Source organism: Gigantopelta aegis, chromosome 6, assembly GCF_016097555.1.
Source record: "Gigantopelta aegis isolate Gae_Host chromosome 6, Gae_host_genome, whole genome shotgun sequence".
Classification (NCBI taxonomy): Eukaryota; Metazoa; Mollusca; class Gastropoda; order Neomphalida; family Peltospiridae; genus Gigantopelta; species Gigantopelta aegis.
Window position 1 is genome coordinate 61,410,289 of NC_054704.1, and position 23,882 is coordinate 61,434,170.

Genomic DNA, 23,882 nt, shown 5'->3' on the forward strand with positions numbered 1-23,882 from the left:
TAGACCCGAAATTGACAAGACGAGTTACGGTCAAGTGTGCTGTGTTGGCAAATGGGGCATATGAAAGTGTTATTTCATCAGTTAATGAACCCCTAAGAGGAAAGGTGTGCCATCATGGCTCGTCATCGAGCAGTACGGTCAATGAATATTGACGATGGTATGTTAGCTGATTTGACAACTCTTCCGATTGTACCCCAAGTCTATGTTGTCAGGTGACCTGTTTCGGTGGGGGACCTGTTTCAATGGATGGATCTACTGCGTACAATAAAAAAGGCTCGAAATAGGGAATAAAATATGGCCTGCTGTTATTTAAAAAAACCCAGATCGCCAAGAGAAATATGACCTGCTAAAAAATATATTTATGGCCTGCAGGAAATAAAACAGCAAAGCATGGGGTAAGAGAAAGGTTTGGGATAGTGTGAAAAATGAATGCATTATGCTGGTTAACTGACCCCAAAACCAACTGGAAAGAGCAGGGCTTCTTAGCCTTCTAGATTATGGTAGCCCCACTCCCGTGGCTAGTGATATTCAATGTTGGGCTAGTAAATAACTGCTATTGCCATGCCCAACAGCTAGTGAATTTTTGTTAGTCAAATGTTGCTGTTACGTCTATTTTGTAAATATGAATATCCTGCCCTCACCCCACCCGCCAATGTTAGTGTTTTCAAGCTCTATCTCCCGTTTTAGGTGACATATCTGATTATTACTCTTATTTAGTAAAATTGTATGAACTTAAAGTAAAGTAAGGCTAGTGAATTTTTAATCAGGGCTAGTACATTTTGTAAATCACTGATCCCAAGGCTAGTGGATTTTATAAAAATTCTACAAGCTCTGAAGAGTTCGATCCGTACCCCTCTATATTAAAGGCTCTAAAGACTAACCCTAAAACTAACCCTGACCATTGAAAGGGGGGTAAGGGTCAAACTCATGCCAATCAGCTCGTGACAGACTTTTTATTCTAATACAGTTACTGGCATATATACCTTTTTTCCATTGGTTAATTTCCATGATAAATCAGATGATACTGTACCACTGCCAGTGTACGCTGTCATGTTATGGGCAACCAGGATTTACAACAATGACAAAATTCCAAACATTCCAGCATGCATGCTAATTACTAACCCTAAGCCTGAATGATAGAGCTGGGCGGTATTGTGTTAATACCGATTTACCGTACTGAGCAAATTTCAAAATAACGAAATTTCGGTATTGAAATTTTTTATCTCTCATTTAGTAAAACACTAACAATATATCTGACGAACGCAAAATAGCTGAAAAGAAGAGAGATGAGGGCCTTGTGTGTGGAATTTAATTTTTTTATTTCGATGACATTAGCGAGTGAGACTCTGGTATGCATTTTAAAGCTCAGCATACTGATAATACTGTCACTCAATATCAGTAATGGTATTGGTATTGTATCAATACTGAATACCGTACTGATACCGAGGTAAATCACCCTCGAAATACCGATACCGATACTGAACCTAAAATTTCAATACCGCCCAGCTCTACTGAATGAACTAAAATCTGGAATGTTCGGAAGTCTTGACTTCCATTATATTTAAACGTCAATATAAATTTAACAATTTTTTTTTACTAACTTTAGATGAAAATAATGTCTAGTGTTCTGGCTGAGTTAAAATTATAGGAGGGCGGTTGTGCAATCTCCCACTTTACCCTTTATTAAAAAATAATAAAGCAAACAAAAAAAGAAGGAATAGCTTGGTTACTGTATATCGATGTTGTGGAAAGACCTACTGTATTTTGAAACAAAATGTTTTTCTTGAAAGACCCTACTGTATTTTGAAACAAAATATTTTTCTTTTCATGAAATTATTTCCGCAAAAATGAACCCCACCCCCCCCCCCCATCCCCCACCGCCCACACCCCCCCCCCCCCCCCCCCCCCCCCCCCCCCCCCCCCTCCCCCCCCACCCCCCCCCCCCTCCCTCTAACAGTATCTTCGGTTCAACCAGCGAATGCCCATGAATGTCAGACCAACAATATCTCTGATTCAACCAATAAAAGATGAGTCAGCTTGTACAGTTTACCAACTTTTTTGCCCTTTTTACTAGCTCTGGCACTCGCTAAATTTGCCAATTGATTAAAGGGACACCCCCTAGTTACGGCTATTTGTTAACCATTACGGTGTTGTTTTTCGCTATTAAACCCCATTTTTCATAAATAAAATTGCACTTTACTTACATTTTATTATTTAGAATATACATTTCCATTCACCTGAAGTGCTTTTTGGTAATCCTGATGTTTGTAAAACCACGAAATGCATTTTTTGCATTTTTTCACAAGACGTTCTGTCGAGAAAAAACCGTTAAGAAAGCGAGGTCCAATCTATTTTTAATGTCACAGACGTTGGTATATCACGTGACCGTTATCATTTTGGTTCGGTTTGTTTTCTCGTGCACGGTTCGCGCAATCAACATCCGATTTGTTGTTGTTCATTTGTGATATTTTTATTCACAGTTCGTGAACATTTTCAGTAACAATAAAGTTCAGAAAAGTAAGTGTCTCAATACAAAATGTTACAAACCTTTAAAACCAATAATTTTGCTAAGTCTTACGATATCTGGATAGGGGATACAACCAGGACAGAACAGTTGGAACATGTCCAGGAGAGGTGAAACGAACGCACCCCAAGTCTGTGAAATTTGTTGTGACGTAGGCATTGTTGTGCTTCGAGCGACATCTACCGGTGACATCAGAATACTAACTTTCAAAATTATTTCAAGCAATTGGGACATGGGGATTCCCATGGTATTTATCGATATAAAACCTGCTTTTTCACTCCATTTGATAAAAACGTGATCTAAGTGTGTTACATGTTTGTAGATTAACCAAATTATAATTTATTTTCGCTGGATGGAACTAGGGTGTGCGGCTTTAAAGATTTCAAGATATCTGATAAATAATAAAGATGTTTTTTAAAGTGATCCCCTAATGTGGGATATCTATAGAGGCTATTGAATGGATTTTTATGTCAACAAGTGATGTGTAAAAAACATATTTTCATGATTTGCAGAATGACTGTTCTGATCAAATGACAAATTTGGTGCCAAATTACATGTAGATGTTTTTCAGTCGGAGATTGCTGAAACAATAATAAAATGTTTTAATTGCTCAAAGAAAATGTGTATCAAACATAAAATATTATACTGGTATGGGACACAATAGAGGCTGTTAAAAATACTGTTAAATTATGTTACGGTACTGGAGTTTTTCATCAGAACTTTGCATTTCCGTGTACACTGCATCTTGTTTTCTTTGATGTCTAGTGTGTAGACTGATTGATTTTCAGTGTGTAAAAAAGTGTGCATTTTGAAATAGCGGAGCTGGGTGCTGTGAAATATAGTAGGATGCAGGAAAATAATGGGTGGTGGTAGCAGAATGTGAAAGGAGGGCAGCAAAATGCAATAGCAGGGTGGACCAGGGGTGAAATGAAGCAGCGAGAACACTGTAATGTTATTATTTTTGTGCCATTGTAATTTATAACACTTCATCAGCAACAATGAACACCAACCCACCCCAAGTAAGGTCCGTTCACTGATCGATCAAAGCAGTCAATTTGATCATGTGTCTTGTCGCATGCTCTTTTAGTCTGTATAATACAGTACAAAATGGCACAAGCAGGTTCATCACAGATAATTGCATGACAATCTGAAGCAGTGTTCTAGCTGGGATTTTGATGGGGCAGGGCGCTAATTTAATTGTAGGTCATTTTTAACGCGAAAGTATTATTTTTGAGGCAAGTGCTGGATATGATCGAATTTTTTACATTCATAAATATCATATATGTAGAAATATCTATGCTGGTTTTAATTTACAAAACGTTTTTGGAGGGAGGGAGACAATCAATTTCTAAACCCAAATTTATTATTATTAAATTTGGATGTTTGATGAAACGGTACATTCATCACCGTTTGCAATATTATTGTACTAATGTACTAAATATAGACACTATTAAACCAATCTCGTTCCAGCCAGTGCAACACGACTGGTATGTGCCATGCTATATACTATCCAGTCTGTGGGATGGTGTATTATAAATGATCCCTTGCTACTAAAAGAAAAATGTAGCGGTTTTTTCTTTACGACTAAATTTCAAAATTACCAAATGTTTGACATCCAATAGCCGATTATTAATAAATCAATATGCTCTAGTGGTGTCGTTAAATAAAATCAAACTTTAACTATTAAAATGTTTTACAAAAGGTTGGATCACCTAAAAGAATCCTATTCTTTTTTCTATTATATATAGTATTTATACCATTTAATATCACGCCCAAATGTAATTTAAAATAAATAAATGAAATAATTAAAAGAAATCAGGAAATGAAAAAAAAGAAAAAAAAAGAGAATGATTAGAAATAAATAAAAATAAATAAATAAATAAAAGAACAAAAAAATTAAAAAATTGATATACGGATATATTTGTAACAAGTTGCTCACTGCATTTAAAAACGGCTATTATTGCATGTCAAGGTCTAGATAGATTTCATTAAATAACTTTTGCAGACATGCTTTTAACAAGACACAGTTATGCCTACATAGACCAAATAACCAGTGTTGCTAGTTTACTCTGTGCCATATTATAAAGATGCAATCAATGTGTCATTGATAAGGACTACTGACATCAGTTAAAACTATATGTATCTTGGTCTGGGTATTTGCAAAGGCAAAAATTACTTTCCAAAATTTACTTATCAAAATAAATTTCGCATTTGACGTTCTGTTGAAGTTTATCATGATGGTCTACTTTCATCTAGCCAATTGATTAACGTAATATTAAAAAAAAAAACGAAAATGCGAGAATTTGTGCACACAGGCTAAATATTGAAGCTGGTAGGTATATCGAGAGAACACAAAGAGTATGTACATTATGTAATATTAATGAGATTGAGGATGAGTTTCATTTTATTCTTCAGTGTCCACGATACGAAACTTTAAGCAATAGATTTATTAAGAAATACTACTCCAAGAACCCCAGTGCTTTTAAACTAATACAGCTATTGTCAACTACAAACAATAAGGAGATAAATAACCTTGGCAAATACTTACTACAGGCGAACAAAATGAGGGATATGCTATTACTACAAACAACTTAATATATTTATATTTGTGTAACCCATATTGCCGATTGTTTATATATAGATATAGATGGATTGTTTTATCGGTATTTATGTAAGTCATTCTCCACCATTGTTCCGCACTATTGTACATAATATTGTATTTCATTGTTATAATGCTGATAAGTTGGAAAACTTAACGCAATAAAGAACTTGAACTTGCTAGGTGGTGTGTGGTTATGTGCATGACGGTGTGAGGATTACTTCGCATTCAAGCTTTGTAAGACTGCATGTCCGCTCATCTGCAGTCATATCGACTAACAATAGAAAAGAAAAAACAAACCACTTTACTGCTGTCGGCTTTCACACCTGTGGCCAAACAATGTATTGTATTGTCAAATGTTTTTTAGCTGGGAATTCAGACTTGTAACAAGACTGTACACGCTTTGAGAGGAAAGCAAAATGTTGTATTTTTATTTGACAATGAATTAGGGCAGGGCAGTGATAATCAGGGGCGGTGCGGAAACAAATACAGCAGGGCGGCACAAAACGGGGGCAGGGCGCAGTGCCCCTCTATTTATTGCTAGCTAGAACACTGTGAAGTACACCATTTTCGTTTAGAACATAATTTTTGGGACAATAAAATTGATAAAGTAGACAAGATGGAATAGACTATCAATTTTTAAACAAAATTTTAAACAAAATTAACTGAAATATCACATAATTTTAAAACCTCACAAAAATAATACTTACCCTTTCATAAATGAATGTCATTTTATGTATTTATAAAAAAAAATAAGTAAAAATATGTGAACCTTTAGACTACTGGATTAATTTTGGACAAAAATCATGTTGAGTGGGTACAAGTTTATAATTTTTACTGACATATACTGTAAATCATGTAATTAATACATCATGATATTATTGCACCCGTACATGAGTGAACAAAAATGCATATTTTTATTAATGCGTATAGAGTAGAGCCAAATGGTTTGAAGAAATACGCACGGATTGTTGGTTACGGTTATATAATTTTCTACTGTTTAATTTTTAAAGGAATATATTTAATAATAAAATTTGTTGATTATAATTTTACAAAAGTTCAAAACCGTTTAAATGTATACAGTATTCCAGAAGTGTAAGAAAATTTGAAAAATACTCACATCGCAAAATGAGCTTTTTAAAAACAAAACATTTGGAACATCACTGTATTATATAACCGCTATGATATTCCAGGAAAGTGAAAATAGAATGACAACATCGAAACGAAAGAAAGATTCTTGAAGTATTCACAAAAAGACGTTTAAAAAAAATGGTTTTTGTATTTTGTTTCATCTTTATATTATAAAAGTTTTATTTTATTTAGAAGTATTATAGTAAAATCCTGCACATTTTTTTTATTGGGAATGAGACTAAACAAAATGCGTCAAGTTATTATTGCGTCGATGTGTTCGCCGCATTTTTCGCATTAATTACTTGCTCGCATTAATTTCATGATTTACAGTATTCACTTAAATGTATTATAAATACATAAAATAAAGTTCATATTTGAATTGGTAAGTATTATTTTCAAGGGTTTTTAAAATTTTGTTTATATTTTAGATCAATTAATGTTAATAAAAATTAGGCAAAAAATTGAAAAAGTCACGTTTACATACGGGCACTTGTTGCCAGCTGTCTAGTATTTATGTCCATTATTCCCAATGACTGGTTTTCTGACCAGAATGTTTTTTTTAAAAACAAACTACAATTCATTGATTTTCGTTGTAGGTAAAACAATCAAATTTATTATCAAATTAGCTGTCACAATAAGCTATCGATCCCTGAAAATGACCGTGACATGCCACCATTGTTGTCAAGCAAAAATACTTGCTGAAAACCACTTTTTGAATTCAAAATTCCAAGGAAATATATCCTATCCTATCCTATAGTATATGTAAGATGGTGCATATAAGAGATCTGTTACTGCTAATTAAAAAGAATAGCCCATGAAGTGGCGGCAGTGGCTATCCTTTAATTGTGTGGTCCATAACCATATCTACATGTATGTCTAATGCCATGGAAGTGAAATGTGTTGAGTGTGTTGTGAAATAAAACCTCTTTTTTCCCCCACAGTTAACTGCACATCACTAACATGATTATTGTTTGTTTTAACGTAACAGAATTATTTTTCTAGAGTTGGATGAAGATGATGATCACTATGGCCATTCATTTGAAGATAACTACTGCATTTCTCCAGCAACAGGTACACATAGTAGTTGTTTTAAACACTATTTATTCCATCTTTTGTGTCATGATGGGATTGGTCCACAGGTTTACATGTTGATATATATTAGGGCCTTTCTGCACAATTTAAAATGGATACATTCATTTAAACTAAAGTAAAATGATGGACAATAATAGCATACAAATAACTGATAGTAGTAATAAACAACAGTAATTGATAACTTAACATAAAGTAGTCAGTAGTGATACAAAATTGACTGAAGATTAAAGAAACATAGAAAAAGTTAGAGAGAAGTGGAGTAGGAGAAACATGAAAGGGGAGAGAAAGAAAACGCTGACAGAGAAATAAAGAGAGAAACATACAGTTATTAAGTTTTTAAATGTTTACTGTTGGCAATAAAGTTCTGTTTTAGTAGCAGAAACTTTGGCGGAAGCTGTTCGGGAAGATACAAAAATTAATGGAATAAATCTACCTGATGGCTTCGTTAGTAAGTGGGTGGGCTACTCAGACGACGGCAACGCGACCTTATCAGACCTAGACTCAGTTAAACGATTGTTTAAAGTCTTAAATATATACGAACGTGCTTCTGGAGCCAAAGTCAACCTTCAGAAAACCACTGGTTTCCTAATGGGGAGACTTAGGAAAGAGAAAACTACGCCTATTGATATAAGATGGACAAACGAAAAAAATCAAAATTTTAGGTTTCTATTTTGGTAACGTAGATGTGTCAGTCGATAATTGGGAACCAAAAATTCAAAAAATCAAAACTATTTTAAACATGTGGAGTAATCGTAAATTAACATTACATGGTAAAGTAGTAGCAGTAAATTCGCTTGCCACTAGCGGCATTTGGTACCTATCTAACGTTTTGGAATTACCGGAAAAATACGCTAAACAAATCGATAAAATTATTTTTGACTTTATTTGGAGTTATAAAAAACATTTTATATCAAAAGAGCAACTTCAACTACCTAAGGAGTTAGGCGGGTTGGGTGTCGTAAATATTCGGCAAAAAATTAAAGCACAAAGAATTAAATTTGTAAGTAGATTTTTTAAGTTCAGAGGGCGATGGCCACTGGAAATCCTTAGCGGATCACTTTTTAGGCCAATACAAAAACTTAAATATTGAAAGACATGTTCTAAAATGTAAAATCATAAATAAAAAAGATAATTTCATCTCAATGCCGAATATCTACAGGGAAATACTCTTAACATGGAAGGACCTTGACACTACTAGAGACACTAACAGCTACCAACAGATAATTTATGAACCGTTACACGAAAACCCTTTTATATCCAACAAAACATACACAAGTATATGTAGAGAAAGACTAAATTTAGTCAAAGACATTTGGGACTCGGGGACGAACGACTTTTTGGACTTCGCCGGTGTTTCAACTAGCGCGGTATTTCATCGTCAATTAAAAGACCTACAGGACAACTTTCGCGGACATTACTATGGACGCTACAAAATGAAGACCCCCTTGATGGTGACTTAGACGCCATCTTTCGTATCAATATAGGTGATACGAAAATAGACGTGACAGACGCGAAAAAACTAAAGACATATACGCAGTCTTGTTATTAAGAACTTACAAAGATGCATCATTTAAGACCAGGTGGAATATAGCCTTTAATGAAACCATAAATTGGCAAAACATTTGGAAAACATTAAACTCAGGTTTCATTGAAAATCCCGACTATGATTTAATTTATGAAATGATTAGAAACGTAATTGCAGTTAAAAAACATCTATATGACTGGAAGATTGCGACCACTCCGGAGTGCCTTGTGTGCAACGGAGTGGACTCAGTCTTGCATGCCTTTTTTCACTGCAACAAAACAAAACTATTTATAAAGCAAATTGAACCGATCTTTAAAAAACTTTTTGGCAACAATTTCCGTTTGAATCCGTATGCCATGATTTTCGGCATAAAACATAAGCCTGGAGATTATGCATCGCAATTGGGAATTTTTCTCTGGAGTAAAGCGATAAGGGTAATATGGACATCCAGAAAACTTTTAGAGGGAGATAAGCCATGTAATGAAATGGCTCTTTTCAAACACTTAATATATTCAAGGGTTGAAGTAGAATATTTCGCCTTCTTAGAGTGGCCAAACAGAAAAGAAAAATTCCTAAATCACTGGTGCTTCAAGGGAGTCATCGCATCGTGCAATGACGCCCTTGATATTACATATAAATTATGATAAAGATTGGCAAATTGCACAAACTGTAGAACAAAATAGACCTGGACCCCCCGGCTTGTAGCTTTGGAGGCCAGGTCCGTCAACCAGGTTAAGATATTATAAATACACACCACCTAAGTCACACACACTAATAATATAAAGAAAACAAAAACACAAACATGCACTAACTAAAATGTATATTATTTTGAAACAAGCACTTACACTCATATGTAGATTTTTATTGGTCACATTCAAGGAGAACCTGGTTTATTGTAAATAAGGAGGCTTTATGAAATAAATGGGGCACCCGGCATGTTCGGGACCTGCCTGAAATGTAAAAAAAAAAAAAAAAAAAAAAAGTTCTGTACTGATTGGAAAATTATATAGTTTGCTGGGTTAATTACCAAATAGTAAAATATAGTTGTAAGTATTTTGGTAACTGGGTATTGCAAAGCACCTTGAAAATTGAACTGTGACATGGGAAATGCTCTGCATCTTCAATCAGGAAATGTATTGTCATTTCAAAATTACAGAATTTGCAATCATACATTTTGGTACATACAAATACCCCTAATAGGTTTTTTTTTTTTTTTTTAAACAAGTAGCTTATTTTATTCTGAGGGAACTTGTGTAAAATGTTTGTTTTTGTTTTAGCTGCTCAGTTTACCTTCAACCGTGATGAGCACACCATGGCGTCGTACATGGTTGAACCAGATATCCCGGAAGAAGACAACGAAGAAGATGATGATGATGAAAAGCTGCAGGAATTGTCCACAGGAAAGATAAGGAAGCAGCTAAATGATATTGACACAGGTATTGTTGTACTTTGAAAATAATACTGTACATGTTGCATTGGTTACGCTACAAAAAGTAAAAAAAAAAAAAGAAGACATTTTCCCACTTGATTCTGTTTTTACTGCTTTTATTTCTTGTCTATGATTTTTGTTGTTGTCATCTTAGAAAGTATTCTTTGTTTACCTACATAAATCCACTTATAATGTTGAATAATGTTGAATGTGTTCTGCAGTTACCGGTACTTAGTTTTATAAAATTTTATAGGGGTTTCTCTTACAAATTATTTAATTTTGTCATGTTTTTTTATGATAATATATCATATTATGTTTGGTTTTTCTATTTTATAGCTCGATTGAATAGTTGTTTAGAAGAAATTCACAACGTTCTAGGTGAAACTACTTCTGAACAAACCATTACAGAAGCAATCATTAAAAACAATTTTGATGTACAAGCATCACTCAATGAACTTTTGACTCAGCAGGGACAAGGTGAGTGGAAATTAAATTTGTTCAATGTGATGTTAGTCTTGAAAAAAAATCTAATCTCACATGTTTTGCTAATCCCACAATCATCTAAATTAGAATCTTTTTAATCTAAAAATTATATCCAGTTGAACATACAAGTCAGTCTTTTAATAAAATTATTTTAATTTAATTCTTTCTTTGGATGTTGATCTTGGTATCTTAATACATCTACAATACATCTTGTATGTATTACATATTTTATTGAATATTAATACTTTACATTTTAATTATTATTTTATAAACCACCCTGAAAATAAATTTTATTTTCTGGAATTAGGGCCCTTATAAATCTTTTGAGTCCACACTCAAATTTCTGATGACATCACATGCCTACAGTTTGCATGGCATTGCCATGGCAGGTGTAAAATAAGCATATAGACTTTTATAATGTGTTAAACCTATGTACAGGTTATCATAAATTATGAGGTTGGTAACCTATAGGTTATCATATGACACTTTTAACAAGTTTACAGTTCCCATTATGCTAGGAAGACACTAGCCAACAATCACTCATCGTAGATCGGTGGCACTTGCACACCTGATTTTGGTGCATGGTTATTTTAGCAGAGACCTAAATGTTGATTAATATTTGATTACCATTTGAACATTTCTTTTTATATCTAAAAACAATTGATTCCCCAGTGTTTGAGAAAGCCCTGTCTCTCCCCTCCCACCATACACACACATACACCTGTACAGCTATGACACTAACAATTTGATTAATTTGTGTTAATTGTCCTATAGTGATTAATTATGTTACACGCATGTCAAATATGAAACCAGGGCTAAAGCTAGATTCAGTCTGTAGGTCGAAGTCAGTTCTCCTCTAACTTTTCAACTGGAGAGGATTTGATTACTAGTATCTGATTACCATTTGTGACAGAGTTATGGCCCCTGAACTTACGAGATATGAAAATTTGTGTTTTCCAGACACTTTTTTTCAGTGCTTAAAGATATTAAGACGAAATTTTATATAGTTGCACATTAAGTTTACCCATTTTTCATAGTTATGACCCTTGAACTTAGGAGATATGAAAATAGAGGTAATATATTTTGCTTTAATAGATTGTATTGTTCCTGACGTTAATGAACAAATTTTGATTGCTTAAACATGTACACTAAAGAAGTAATTTTTTTCTAGATGTACCAAAACCTCAACGGGCTCCACGTTCTAGAAGAAACAGATCTCAAGGTTAGTTTTGCATTACTTAAACATTCATTTAAGTATGCTTACACCTAATTCTGCTTGGGTATAATATTTGTTCACCTCGGTAACCAATAGGGTCCTTGGCCCTAAGTGTATGCCACAACATGATTGTAAATATACTGTACATGTAGGTTACGATTTTAATTCTTATGGAACACTTATTGCAATTATTAACAGTACAGATTCAAATATGAGTCTTATGTTTTGGAAAGATGCTTACCCGGACCACCAACACATAATGACACTTTAAGAAATGAAAAACAGGTAATTTTAGAATTAATTTAAAAAAACATGATTATTTCTGCTAAATGGGGGCAACCATTTTGTTTCTTTTACGCCGCGGCGGGTACTATATCTTGGAAGGGAAGTGACGTTGGCTTCTGTTCACTCCTGTATTGCAGAAAGTAAACAAACACAGTAATATACAGCAAGGCACTTCGCTTTGATCAGTCTGACTTGTAAAACAACATTAATGCTCTGATAATATAATAAACTATTTAATTAAGCATATTTCAAAGTGCATTATTTAACATAATGAAACGGGTTTACAGGATTTTTTACCCTATGAAAAAATCTGAAGAAAAAATGCATACTGTTGGGCCTATTGGTACTTTTGAGCAAAAAAGACCATTCAAGATAACCAATTCTGTGATTTTAGATGGGACAGTCCAGCTAGAAATGAAAAAAAAAATCTACATGCACCAGGTGCATGCTGAAAAAAAAATTGCATGCACCAAAAATAAGGCAACTTCGTTGTTGTTTTTTCGGCAATACCTATATTTATTTATTAACAGTTCCGGAACGTTATACAACTGCATTTATTACTGATTCTTGATCAAATTTGAAAATTTCACCCAACGTAAACGCCTTACAGAAATCTATAATAGGCCTATTACAAAAACGTACGAATATTTGTGTTTTGTATTAAGCAAGTTGTCAACTTTTTTAACTCAATAAGATCTGTTGGTATAATATTATAATATAAATTAGACTACGGAATTCGACAAGAAGTTGCGATTGAAATAATTACTGGTTGACTTCGAGTCAATTACGCGAGTAACGCACCTGCACGTTCGCAATCATCTGATCAAGTGCCCATATCTGAGGTCGAAAATGTTCAAGGCAGTTACGGTACTTTGGATTGATCACAGATCTGGCGGAGTTCAATTTGTCACTGACGACAACAACTGTGTTATGCGCGTGGATACCCCAAAGTCTGTCTCGACCACCTTCCCTAATACCGTTCACGGATATAACCGAGATATTGCCGGCAATTTTCGCAAATATATTTCACGGAAATGACCGAAAGGGCGCCATTGTTGTAAGTAGGATTGTGGGATACAAAATGGATGCGCCCATAAGATAAAAGTTATCGTTTTCATGTGGCGAACAGATTACGAAATGCCTACGCAAAATTCAACAACTTGAGTCTGAATCTGGTAGACAACAGGATATTAGTATACGCAATACACAGTACTTGAAAGATATTAGCATGCACCGCGTGCACCCAGTTTTAAAAGTTACATGCACACGCAAAAATCAGCATGCACCGGTGCATGTACTAACACTGCATTTCGAGCCCTGCAGTCTACTTTACAGTAATAAACCCTGTCTGTTGATAATGTTCATTACCATTTTAGAGGTGACAGGTTATTTGTTGGAGAACGTTTTAAATTTCTTCAGCAATATGGCGACACGAGTCCTGATCCACTACATGCTAATAACTTAAGTGCCTACATTTTTATCCATACCATTAAACAAGCTGAATCAACAACAAGCATTTAATACAACACTGAAATCAACAACAGCAACAACATGGTGCAAATTATTAAATTGTTGGGTGAGGAATTGATGGGTTACTATATATATAATATAAGATATATATAAAAAGCAATTCAAATCAACATAAAGAATGCTATTTTAAAGAATTTGGAAAAAATATTAACTATCAAATTTTTATTTGAAAAAAAAAGAGAACAAAACAACACCCTCCATAAACATCCACCCACCCCTATATTTCTGTATGTTTGTTGATTGAATGTCATAGGCCTGAGACGCAGTGGTGGGTAGTTGCACAGGGTATCTCCTCCCCACCGCTGAAAAATCAAAAAAATATATTAACTACTCCAACCCCCATTGCTGTCTTTAATTTTGAACAAGGAATATGGTTTTGTCATTCATTTATTCCAGTTTGTATATAATTAGCTGAAAAAGATGCATTTTCATATTCATATATACCTGTAAATACAGTACTGCGCAAAACAATTTTGGCAAAAAAAAAATTCATTATGGCTAATAAAAATCCCATTTGGCTAATCTTTTGGCTACAGGTGTTTTTTATCCAGGGTAACCCCTGCATATTATTATACTTATATTAACAAGCAATATGTGGCCTCATTAATATTAATAATACTTTTTTTTTTTTTTTAATATACAAGTGTATGAATTAATAAATCTGTTTGGATCTGTTGTTGTACTGTTTCTTAGTTATGTACACACACTATGAATTCCAGTTGCTAATACACAGATCATGTTTAAATAATTCCCCAAAAATGACTATTCTTTTACGCTTGGTCACTCCCAAATATCAAACAATCTCAAAGCCTTTTGCTATTTGAAGTGTACTGTTACTTGTTTGTTTCTAACAGGCTGCCTTTTTGTTTATTTTTTATGTGCTGCGGCCACTACTTTTGAATGGAACTCCATTTTGTGTTGTATTGCCGGCACTGTGATTCCTGCTTGATCTGTAACAATTTGTCCACTTTTGGTCTTTGGCTTATGTAAGGTAAGGAGATAGTGATGATGATGAAATGGATTGTTGTCCTGATTTATCAGCAATTGGGGATATGAATAACATTGATAAGAATATGTATAGTACACATGATAATGGTGTTTGTAAGTTACTCCCCACTAATACATCTAGGTGTGATTCATCGCAGATTGCCGATTTACAGCTCAACACATTACAGCATGATGCTGGTCCAGCTTGTGTGAAGACCCTTCATCAGCAGAAAAATCAAACAACACATCTTAAACACAATACAATCACACAACAAGCTCTCTCTTTGTCGGATTTAGTTAAACTAAATCACGAATCACATTCATCGTGCAATCAGGAAGATCGATATAATCGACCCAAAGTCAGTTGTGTTTCACTGGTTTCTTTATCAAAGTTAGCTAGTGAAAATAACAGCAAAGCTGAAGCTGTTAGTTTTCCTGAATTTCCTCTAACCAAGACTTCTCAAACATCTGGCAAAAAGGTTGGCGAATCAGTTTCTATTTCTCTATCAGAATTGGCTAAGAAACATCAGTCACAGTCTATTGGTGGGGCTTCCACCCAAGAATGTTATACTGAATCCACTGAAAAGGGGAATCATCCTCTTTCAAGCCTTGACCATAAACACACAAATATTTTTGGGAAATTACCAATATCCTCTTCTAATTTGGCAGCAAAAGATCACAGATTTCCCACTTGTAATACTGTTTCCCATTTACAATGTGATTTTATTGAAAATGCCAATGCTTGGGTTGAAAGTACCAGTGCACAGGTGAGAGAAAGTATGATAGTTTCTTTGGCGGACTTGGCCAAGCAAAATTCAACAATTGCCGCAAAAGCTTTGCCTTTGATAGAGGTAGACGGGGAAAGTAATGAACAAAAACCATGTTTTGATAAACCTGTTGGCATTAATCTGTCATTGGCAGATTTGGCTAAAATGCATAAGCCAGCACCAAGGATATCTAATCCACAAAATAGTCATGATACAAAGGCTGAATTAAATTTAGTGTCACTATCAAGTCTGGCAAGATCTCAAAAGTTGGGTCAAGTGTCATCCATGGATTTCGTGTCAAATGCTAAACCAAACACACATTCATCCCAGCCAATTTCTCTGTTAGCAAAAGATAATTCAAGGCTTGTTGAAAGTAATGATGAATCAAAATTGCTATATAGTGGAGATGTTTTGTCAGATGGTAGGAGTGAAAACATCTTTCTGATGGAGTCGATTGCTTCAGTGATTAAGATGCAGCTTAATCTGAGCAGTCAAAATCCTTCACTGTTGGGAAAAGCCTTGTGTCTCAGATGTTTTAAGGCTAATAAAAGAAATAATTGCAGAAAGTTTCCAAAATGTTCGTACAACTATCAAAATAAAAATAAAAATATGTTCTCAGTGGTAACCTTTCAGCATATTTTGCCTTTTGACTTTTCTACACCATCTCCTGATGATATAGTCCAGCAGAAGCAAAAAGAAGCATTTTCTAGTAATGCTTGTGAAAACAAATGAATTGATGTTTTCAAAAACCATGAGAGAAAACAAGTTGCTTCTCGGCAATCTAAGGTCAGTTATAATTACATGTAGTACATCCCTGGAAATAAGTGGCCAGTTCCGGATGTTGTCCAGTACAAATTTGTCATTTGTCAAGCTTTGATAGTCACAAATTTAAAATAAATAGGGTCATTTTGTCTAACACAAAATGAAGTATTTCTATGTTGAAGCAGTTCAATGCAGTATGCTTTAAAATGCATATTTAAAATCGTGTTTGACTATAACATGCAGCATGCACATGCTTATGGAACTGTTGCCAGAATGCCTTCATGTTTGCCCGGAAAAATAGTTTCCCATGTCTATTAATAGGTCCAGACAAGCCCAATGAGCCGATGTGTTCAAACAACCAACACATCTTTTAACATGACAATTGGCCCTTCTGAACAGTGAACGAATAATCTAGTGCCAATTAGACAGGTAGTGCGATATGTGCATGCTCCGAGGTAGCTGTTAATCTACCTTAACTTGAGTTGTGGTTTTACGAATGTCAATTACGCAATCAAAATGAAATGGAAAGATACAATATAATCATTGTTTTGAAATAACTAAAATACACATGTTTATTTTGTGCTTTGTTTTTATAAAGTTAATTTATATTCGATTGGAATTCGTTGACATCTTGTCGGCCTCATTGCACTGACCGGGCAGTCATAAATTGTTTTTCAGTTGTAATTTTTTTTTTAACATATATTTAATAAAATTAATTTTTCAACATATCAAATGTATTTTATTTCCAAATGAAATTGCAGCATGTCAGAAAGTCTGACAAAATGTCAACTTGTTTGATTATGAACAAAACACCTTAATCCCCATCCAAGTGTTTATAAATTGTATCATTTTATCCACAGTTTGATTGTAGTTTTATTTACCAGTTTTATTACTTTTTTATATTTAATAGTGAAGAGAATACAACACAGACTTTTACGTCATTCCAAACCCCTGTAAGCTGAATACCCATCGAAGCCAGACCTTTTACATTGGGCTCAGTTTGGCCCGTGGATGTACTGTTTAGATGGGTTTCACTGTATCATGTAAAGTAGTTCTGCAGGTGTATATGATAGTACATAATTAATACAGGACAGTAGTAACCATTATTTTAACATATGGTGACGAGCACATTTACCTTTATGACAGGCTCCAGTTGATTGACATAGGTAATTTTGAATGGCACCACCCCAAAACATTATTTCCAGGCCTGTTAGTATAGTAAAAAATTAACAATTACATTTGTTACATTTATTGCCTCAAATAAATCCTGTACCCAGTAGATTTCTTGTTACTATGATAGTTCAGCCAATTTGGCCTCAAATTTTGTAAACTCAAAATGGATTAGAACAGAAATTATTTAATGTTTTTTGCATTCTGTTTAACACAGTTAGAAAAATGACAATAACCTGTATGTTGTGTGAATATAACGAGTAATTACAGCTAACACAGGTAATTGATGTGCAGCGTTATTCAGCTAAAAGGGACAAGGTTGTCTTTACAAAACCTCACTGTGAAACAAATTGAGGAGTGTGTTTAATTGCTCCCCTAAGTTTATGGGGAACCATTTACGTTATTTCCCTATTGATATTGAATCCTTTTGCAGTACTATTTTTTTTCTAAATGCACATGTTAAGGGCAGATAAAAATTACCAGGTACTCTCTTTGAACTAGTCTCAGGAGTATGATACAGAGCCAGAGTGATAGCTTCCCTAAAATGGTGAGGTCTGCTGTATGAAAATAAAATAACTAAATTTCTTTATTTTTAATGCTACACAATTAAAAAGGGTCATTATTTAATACTTTATTAAAAACAAAAGCAAATGACATAAATGAGAAAGCAGTTACCGGTACTTTATAAATTTATGGATTCTGTTCAAAATGTTTAATACATTTTTAAAATTAAAATCACACATTTATGCCCCAAATAGTAATAGTGATGCTTATTTACCACATGAAAGCAACATTTTAAGTGTTTATATGTATTTAATGATACACCATAAATAATCACATATTAATGGTTTATATCTTTTTTAAATAATATAAAAATCATCAATTTTTATTACCTTTTTTAACTTAACAAAAATCATGTAAAGAGCAAATTTTTAGCATATATGAATAATTAAAAAAAACATCATTTTGTTCTAATTACATGTAGTTTTAGCCAGACCACATATTGACTGAACCGAGTCCTCAGTTCATTACCAGCTGTTCACTTTTTAAACATTTCATCTGCTGGATAATAACAAGCCTCAAACTATGAAGTGGATGAACCGATTCATCACCATTATAAAATTTCAGAACAAATGATTTGTAATCACAAATTTACTCTCTTTTTAAAAAGACACCAAGCCTACATGTAGAAAAATATTTTAATGTAAATTACAGCTTGTGTACATTACTTCAAGCCTTGCTTAAACAGACATTCTTGTTTCTTGTTTTTGTAGTCATTGTAACTTGTTCCAGACAGGTTTATTATTTTTTTTGCAGTGTTTGAATATATCCGATGTGTGGTCATGCTAATGCTTGTGCTATCTCAAATTTTATTTTATCTCATAATATTTTTCTTTATTACAACACACATTGTCTTTGTTTTTTGTTTTCTTTCTTTCATAAATTTATATAATAAATTATATGTAAGTGTGTGGAAGTAGACTTAAGATATGTTAAACAAATACCCTAGCTTATCAGCTGATGTATTCATACACCATTACAATGAGGTCATGACATTGTTAATGTTTGCATTGTCACATTTTTCCAAGACATGTTACGGTTGTTGTAAGTTGGTTCTATATTTATGGCCGTTTAATTAATACCAACTGGTTAAAAAATATATCTAAACTGCTTTTACTCATTAGATACATTTTTGACCAATTCACTATGAGACCAGTAGTATCAACCAGTCCCTCATTTACAATGTAGTATCCTCTATATTGTTCTAAGATGTCTCAGTGAGTTAGGTTTAAATCAAAGGGATTTATATGTTTTTTATCATCCCAAGCTGCCTTATATTACTTTGGTCTTTTGATATTCTTTCACATGTTCAAAACTATTTTAAGATTAGTTTACTTTTGTACCCTGTTTTAAATAAACATTTTCTTTAAAACATTCCTACTATGTTATAATTATATATTTTGTATCAGATACATGTATATAGAGATTATTACCAGAGTGTGTTTTGGTATTGTCAATATCATATATGTATTAGGAATAAAAATTGTATTATGCGAGCCTCTGGTGAGCATAATACATTATTTTTTATTCCTTATATAATATTGATCATACTGAAACACAGAAGAGTAATGTCTTTATCATACAATCTCAAGCGTAATACATGTTTTTGTAAACTGTATATGCCACTTTAATTCCAGTCAACCATTACTCGATATTCAAATGATGTAAGAGTATGTGACGCTGCATCTTTTTTAATGGAAATGACGTCTTATATTTTAGTGACAATGTAAACTTTTACAAAGCACATTTGCACTCATCCTTGGGTCAGTTTCATGTATGTAAATTGGATCTTTTACAGACCTTGTCTTTTAAGGTGCACGAGTGCTATCATGCTCGTATAGCGCATGAAATTTCAATCTGGCGAGTGTGAAAAATAATGCACGTTACACTTAACAAACAGCGCATATAAAATAATATTGTGTATTGATTGCCACTACTTACCTTATATAGCTGATTAAAGACCCGTTTAATAATACCAGAAAAAAAGTGACTTACAACCTTTTACTACATGACTGGTACTTATCTTTGCTATACAAATCGAAAACCACTGGTTTAATAGACATCTTCGAAGACGGACCAATCCGATCAAATTCTTTTGCCTATTTAATTTATTATTAATTAGAAACAGTCCACTTTTGTAAGGTAAAAGATGACGTCTAATAAGGCTAACTCATATACATGTAGTTATGGAAAAAATGGAATTGAATTAAATGGTGGCTTCTTAGCCTACACAAATGAACTCACAATGGAACTCAGCGAAGTCGGTAAAATTGTCTCGATTAGTTCATAACTGTTAGCCTACAAAGCTTATGTGAGGTCCTGTATATGGCAAGTGTGTAACTTTCTACTTTCTTTAAAAAAGAAATGAAATTTAGACAAAGACAATTCAAAGTAGACGGAATGATAAAAAGAAGGAAAGGAAATGATTATAGGTATGTAGGAATAGGCCTAGGTCTTGTTTATAAAAAAAGTCTTTTTTTACTTCTATTATTTGTCTCTTTTTATTATCTTTAAAAAAAAATCAAATAAATCTTCATTTAAATTGTATTTCAGCCAGAGGTTAATGAATGTACATCTGTTATTTATATATGTACAAAATATAGTAACAGTAATCAGTGATCATAGCCAACTATTTAATTTGTTTTTTTGTTTCAATATGTTTGTTAGAAAGTCACAGACCATGTGACTGGAACATTATTTGACGAGCAGTACTCTGTACGTGGCATATTGACCAATCAGAGCTATCGGGGTCACATTATTTTTACTCTTGGAGCTCTGGTTGCATGCACACGCTGGTCTACTTGACAATTTATTACACATTTATGATGGTGTCTGAAAATATATTTTTTTAGATTATCTTTATTATGGCATCCCACGTTTGGAATAAAATCCTTTGTAATGACAGATTTTGTCAGAGTTTGTATATTTTTTTAACTAACAACATTGGGACAGTTCTAAATCAATAATGTAATGTTGACTTGACATAGATGTCAGAGCCGTTGTTAACTGGTAGTGGTAGGTCAAATGACGTGTTACAAAATGTTGAGGGAGGAAGGCTGGTTGGGTAATTGTTGAATTAAAATTGTCACATGAATGCCAATGCCCCAACCAACACTATCAAGTGAATTGATTGTAGACCTACATTTAACAAGTTATTTAAAAATTATAAATAATAATATGAGGGATCTAATTCAGTCAGTAGTGAACACCTGAAATGCTTGGGTCGTAGTTCTAATTGAACAACCTCCTCAGAACCAGTGGGTTTTCCCATCCCAACTACCGTAATCATGTTGATTGTACATAATAATGAAATTCAAGACAAGTTGATTCCTACACATGTTTAGCTGCATGTTCATCAAACCATCTAATTGGTAATGTATCTATAATTGTGTGCATCAAATTATCCTAATACATATAGTACATATTGTAATTAAAAAATCTATTTGTTTGCATTAGTGTATGTCATAATTATATTTCTATAGCACCGTTCCTGATATTTTCGAATAACTCCATTCCTGAAAGGGAAAAGAAGTCTAGACTACACTAATGAACCAAACAGCACAAAATTAGAAGAAAACATTATTGGTTTATTAGTTAATTTTTGCAACATATGTCTCTACATTAACATGTACATGTGTATCAGTAACTTCATAAATTAATAATGCTTGGTTTTTGCTTGCTTTAGCATTTTATGAGTGCGATTTTTCACTCGCCTAAGCGTTTTGAGGTGTCCAAATTTTCACTCGCCATGGTTTTTCAAAAGACAAGGACTGCTTTTATACCCCATGGGTATATACAATATCAGTTATTTTTTCCAAATATATTTAAATAATGTTCATTTCAATTATGCCATAATTTGAGGTTCTGAGACATTCCATTGAATAGAAAGCATAGCATATGTTTACTACATGTAAATTTTGCAAACAATCATTGGTATGTACAATGCATATATATACATGTATCTGCATTGAAAATAATGTATGTACTTAAATTAACCACTTTGAAGTTGAATGTAGCAGAATTTATATACACATTTTCCTCTGGTTTGCAGGTGATTTAAGACGGTCTATATCATTATGTTTCCAAAATCTTTATATATTTTTTTACATTTATATTTATTAGATATTGTAAATATTTTTGCTTAATTTTTCTCAACTGACTGATTATTTCCCTGTCAGTTTTGTCTTCTATATAGTTTCATTGTTTGTTCACCAAGTGATAGTCTTTAATTCATGTCCCCAGCCCCAGGAATGTGACCCCAGGGCAAAATTAAGGTAACTTAGAATTTTGTTGAAGTTTGGTTTCTCTTATCTGAATCCTTTAATGGATGTCTTTCATATTTGATATGGGTATTCAGCAAGCCATAGTATATCCTTCTGCACTATGAATATAACCTCATGAGAGAACATTTTGTTCAGTTTCACGACACGATTCGCTACACAAGTTTTAAAGATCACTACACAATTTTAAAACATTGAACTGTATTTGCTAATCAGTTTTCAGTTAACTTCAAATATTGCTAATCAAGATTCTGAAACCAGCTTGTATTGTGGCTGTTCCTTCATTTTCAGCACCAAATTTTTGTCTGAGAGTTTTCACAATTTTCAATGGGCAAATTACTAACACACGGTCCTCAAAACTAAATTTCTACCTACCAAATGCTGACAGAGAAAAATGGCATGCTCAGCTGTATTGAGTTTTCTAGTATATATCCACTGTATATCTAACATCTACTAACAAATCTTCCAAATGATGTCGCCAGCCTTGGAAGAACAACTGGCCATGAACTGCCTCTAATTTTAATGTTACATATCCTCAGTGCTAACAATACTAGACTGTGGACTGTCTTGAGTGCTGACTTACAAACTAATCTGAAACTAATTTGAAAGGATAACATTTGAAAAGGCAAATATTGATGATACAGTATGGAACATACGTTATTCAGTATAACTTATAAGGCAACATTATTAAATGGATATAATGGTCTCCCTTAGCATTGTTATTGCAAACATGTCTGTGACACTTTACACATGTATGGAACATTAGTTGTCAAGATCTGTACAATCATTATGAAATGGGTCATCACCACGATTACAATCGGACAATGGCATCCTTATGGATTTTTGATAACAAAGACTTAGACATAAAAAAAATAATAATGGATAAAATGTTTCATTATCAGTATAATACTTAAACCAGCAATAACAATGTTTTTGTAATTACAAGAATAAAGTTAAACTTAAAGATAAAAAGATGTGGAGATTAAAAACTGTAAGACATGTATGTGAGTCCAGCAATGCAGGACCATTTTAGAAATTTCAGCATCTGGTTCATGTTTTTCTAACTGCCCGTTACTCTTGAATCTTTAAATTGATAGCTTTCATAGTTGGTTAGTCTTTCATCAGCACCCAACTCCCAACCTCCAACCTCCAACACCATTGCATGTAATCTGAGGTCAAGGTCATTTGGTACTTTGTTAACAGTTTCTTGAAATGATTTTCACACTGGAAGTGGTACATACATTCTTGCATCAGTTGTGGCTGTCACATGCATTTGGAGTATTTACACCAGCTGCATTCCAGCAGCAAGTAATCAGCTCACTGCAATTTATTTTAATTTTATGTTAAACATATTAAAATTAGAGCTATGGTCACATATTTATAAGCGTTATATATTTGTCATGTTTATTATTGTTATGAATATATAGAGGATTCGTCACAAGTATTTTTTATGTTAAATCAGTATTTGTTGAGGCTCAGCTGAGACAAATACTGATTAACTAGAATAGATTGATATTTTACATATCATAAAACATAAGTTA

The 23,882-nt window shown here is 33.4% G+C and overlaps 1 protein-coding gene across 2 annotated transcripts in view; it reads left to right on the top strand.

Moving 5' to 3' along the window:
• LOC121376336 (HBS1-like protein) overlaps nt 1–23,882 on the top strand; it is a 55,086-nt gene continuing 31,204 nt past the window's right edge. The window contains exons 1-6 of one of the 2 annotated variants that reach the window (XM_041504181.1): nt 1–157; nt 7,257–7,325; nt 10,149–10,307; nt 10,637–10,777; nt 11,955–12,005; nt 14,811–14,915. In XM_041504181.1, the coding sequence (XP_041360115.1) occupies nt 115–157; nt 7,257–7,325; nt 10,149–10,307; nt 10,637–10,777; nt 11,955–12,005; nt 14,811–14,915 (568 nt within the window). In that variant the 5' untranslated portion in view covers nt 1–114. The remainder of the gene's footprint in view (nt 158–7,256; nt 7,326–10,148; nt 10,308–10,636; nt 10,778–11,954; nt 12,006–14,810; nt 14,916–23,882) is intronic. The other variant, XM_041504182.1, reaches the window with a different exon arrangement.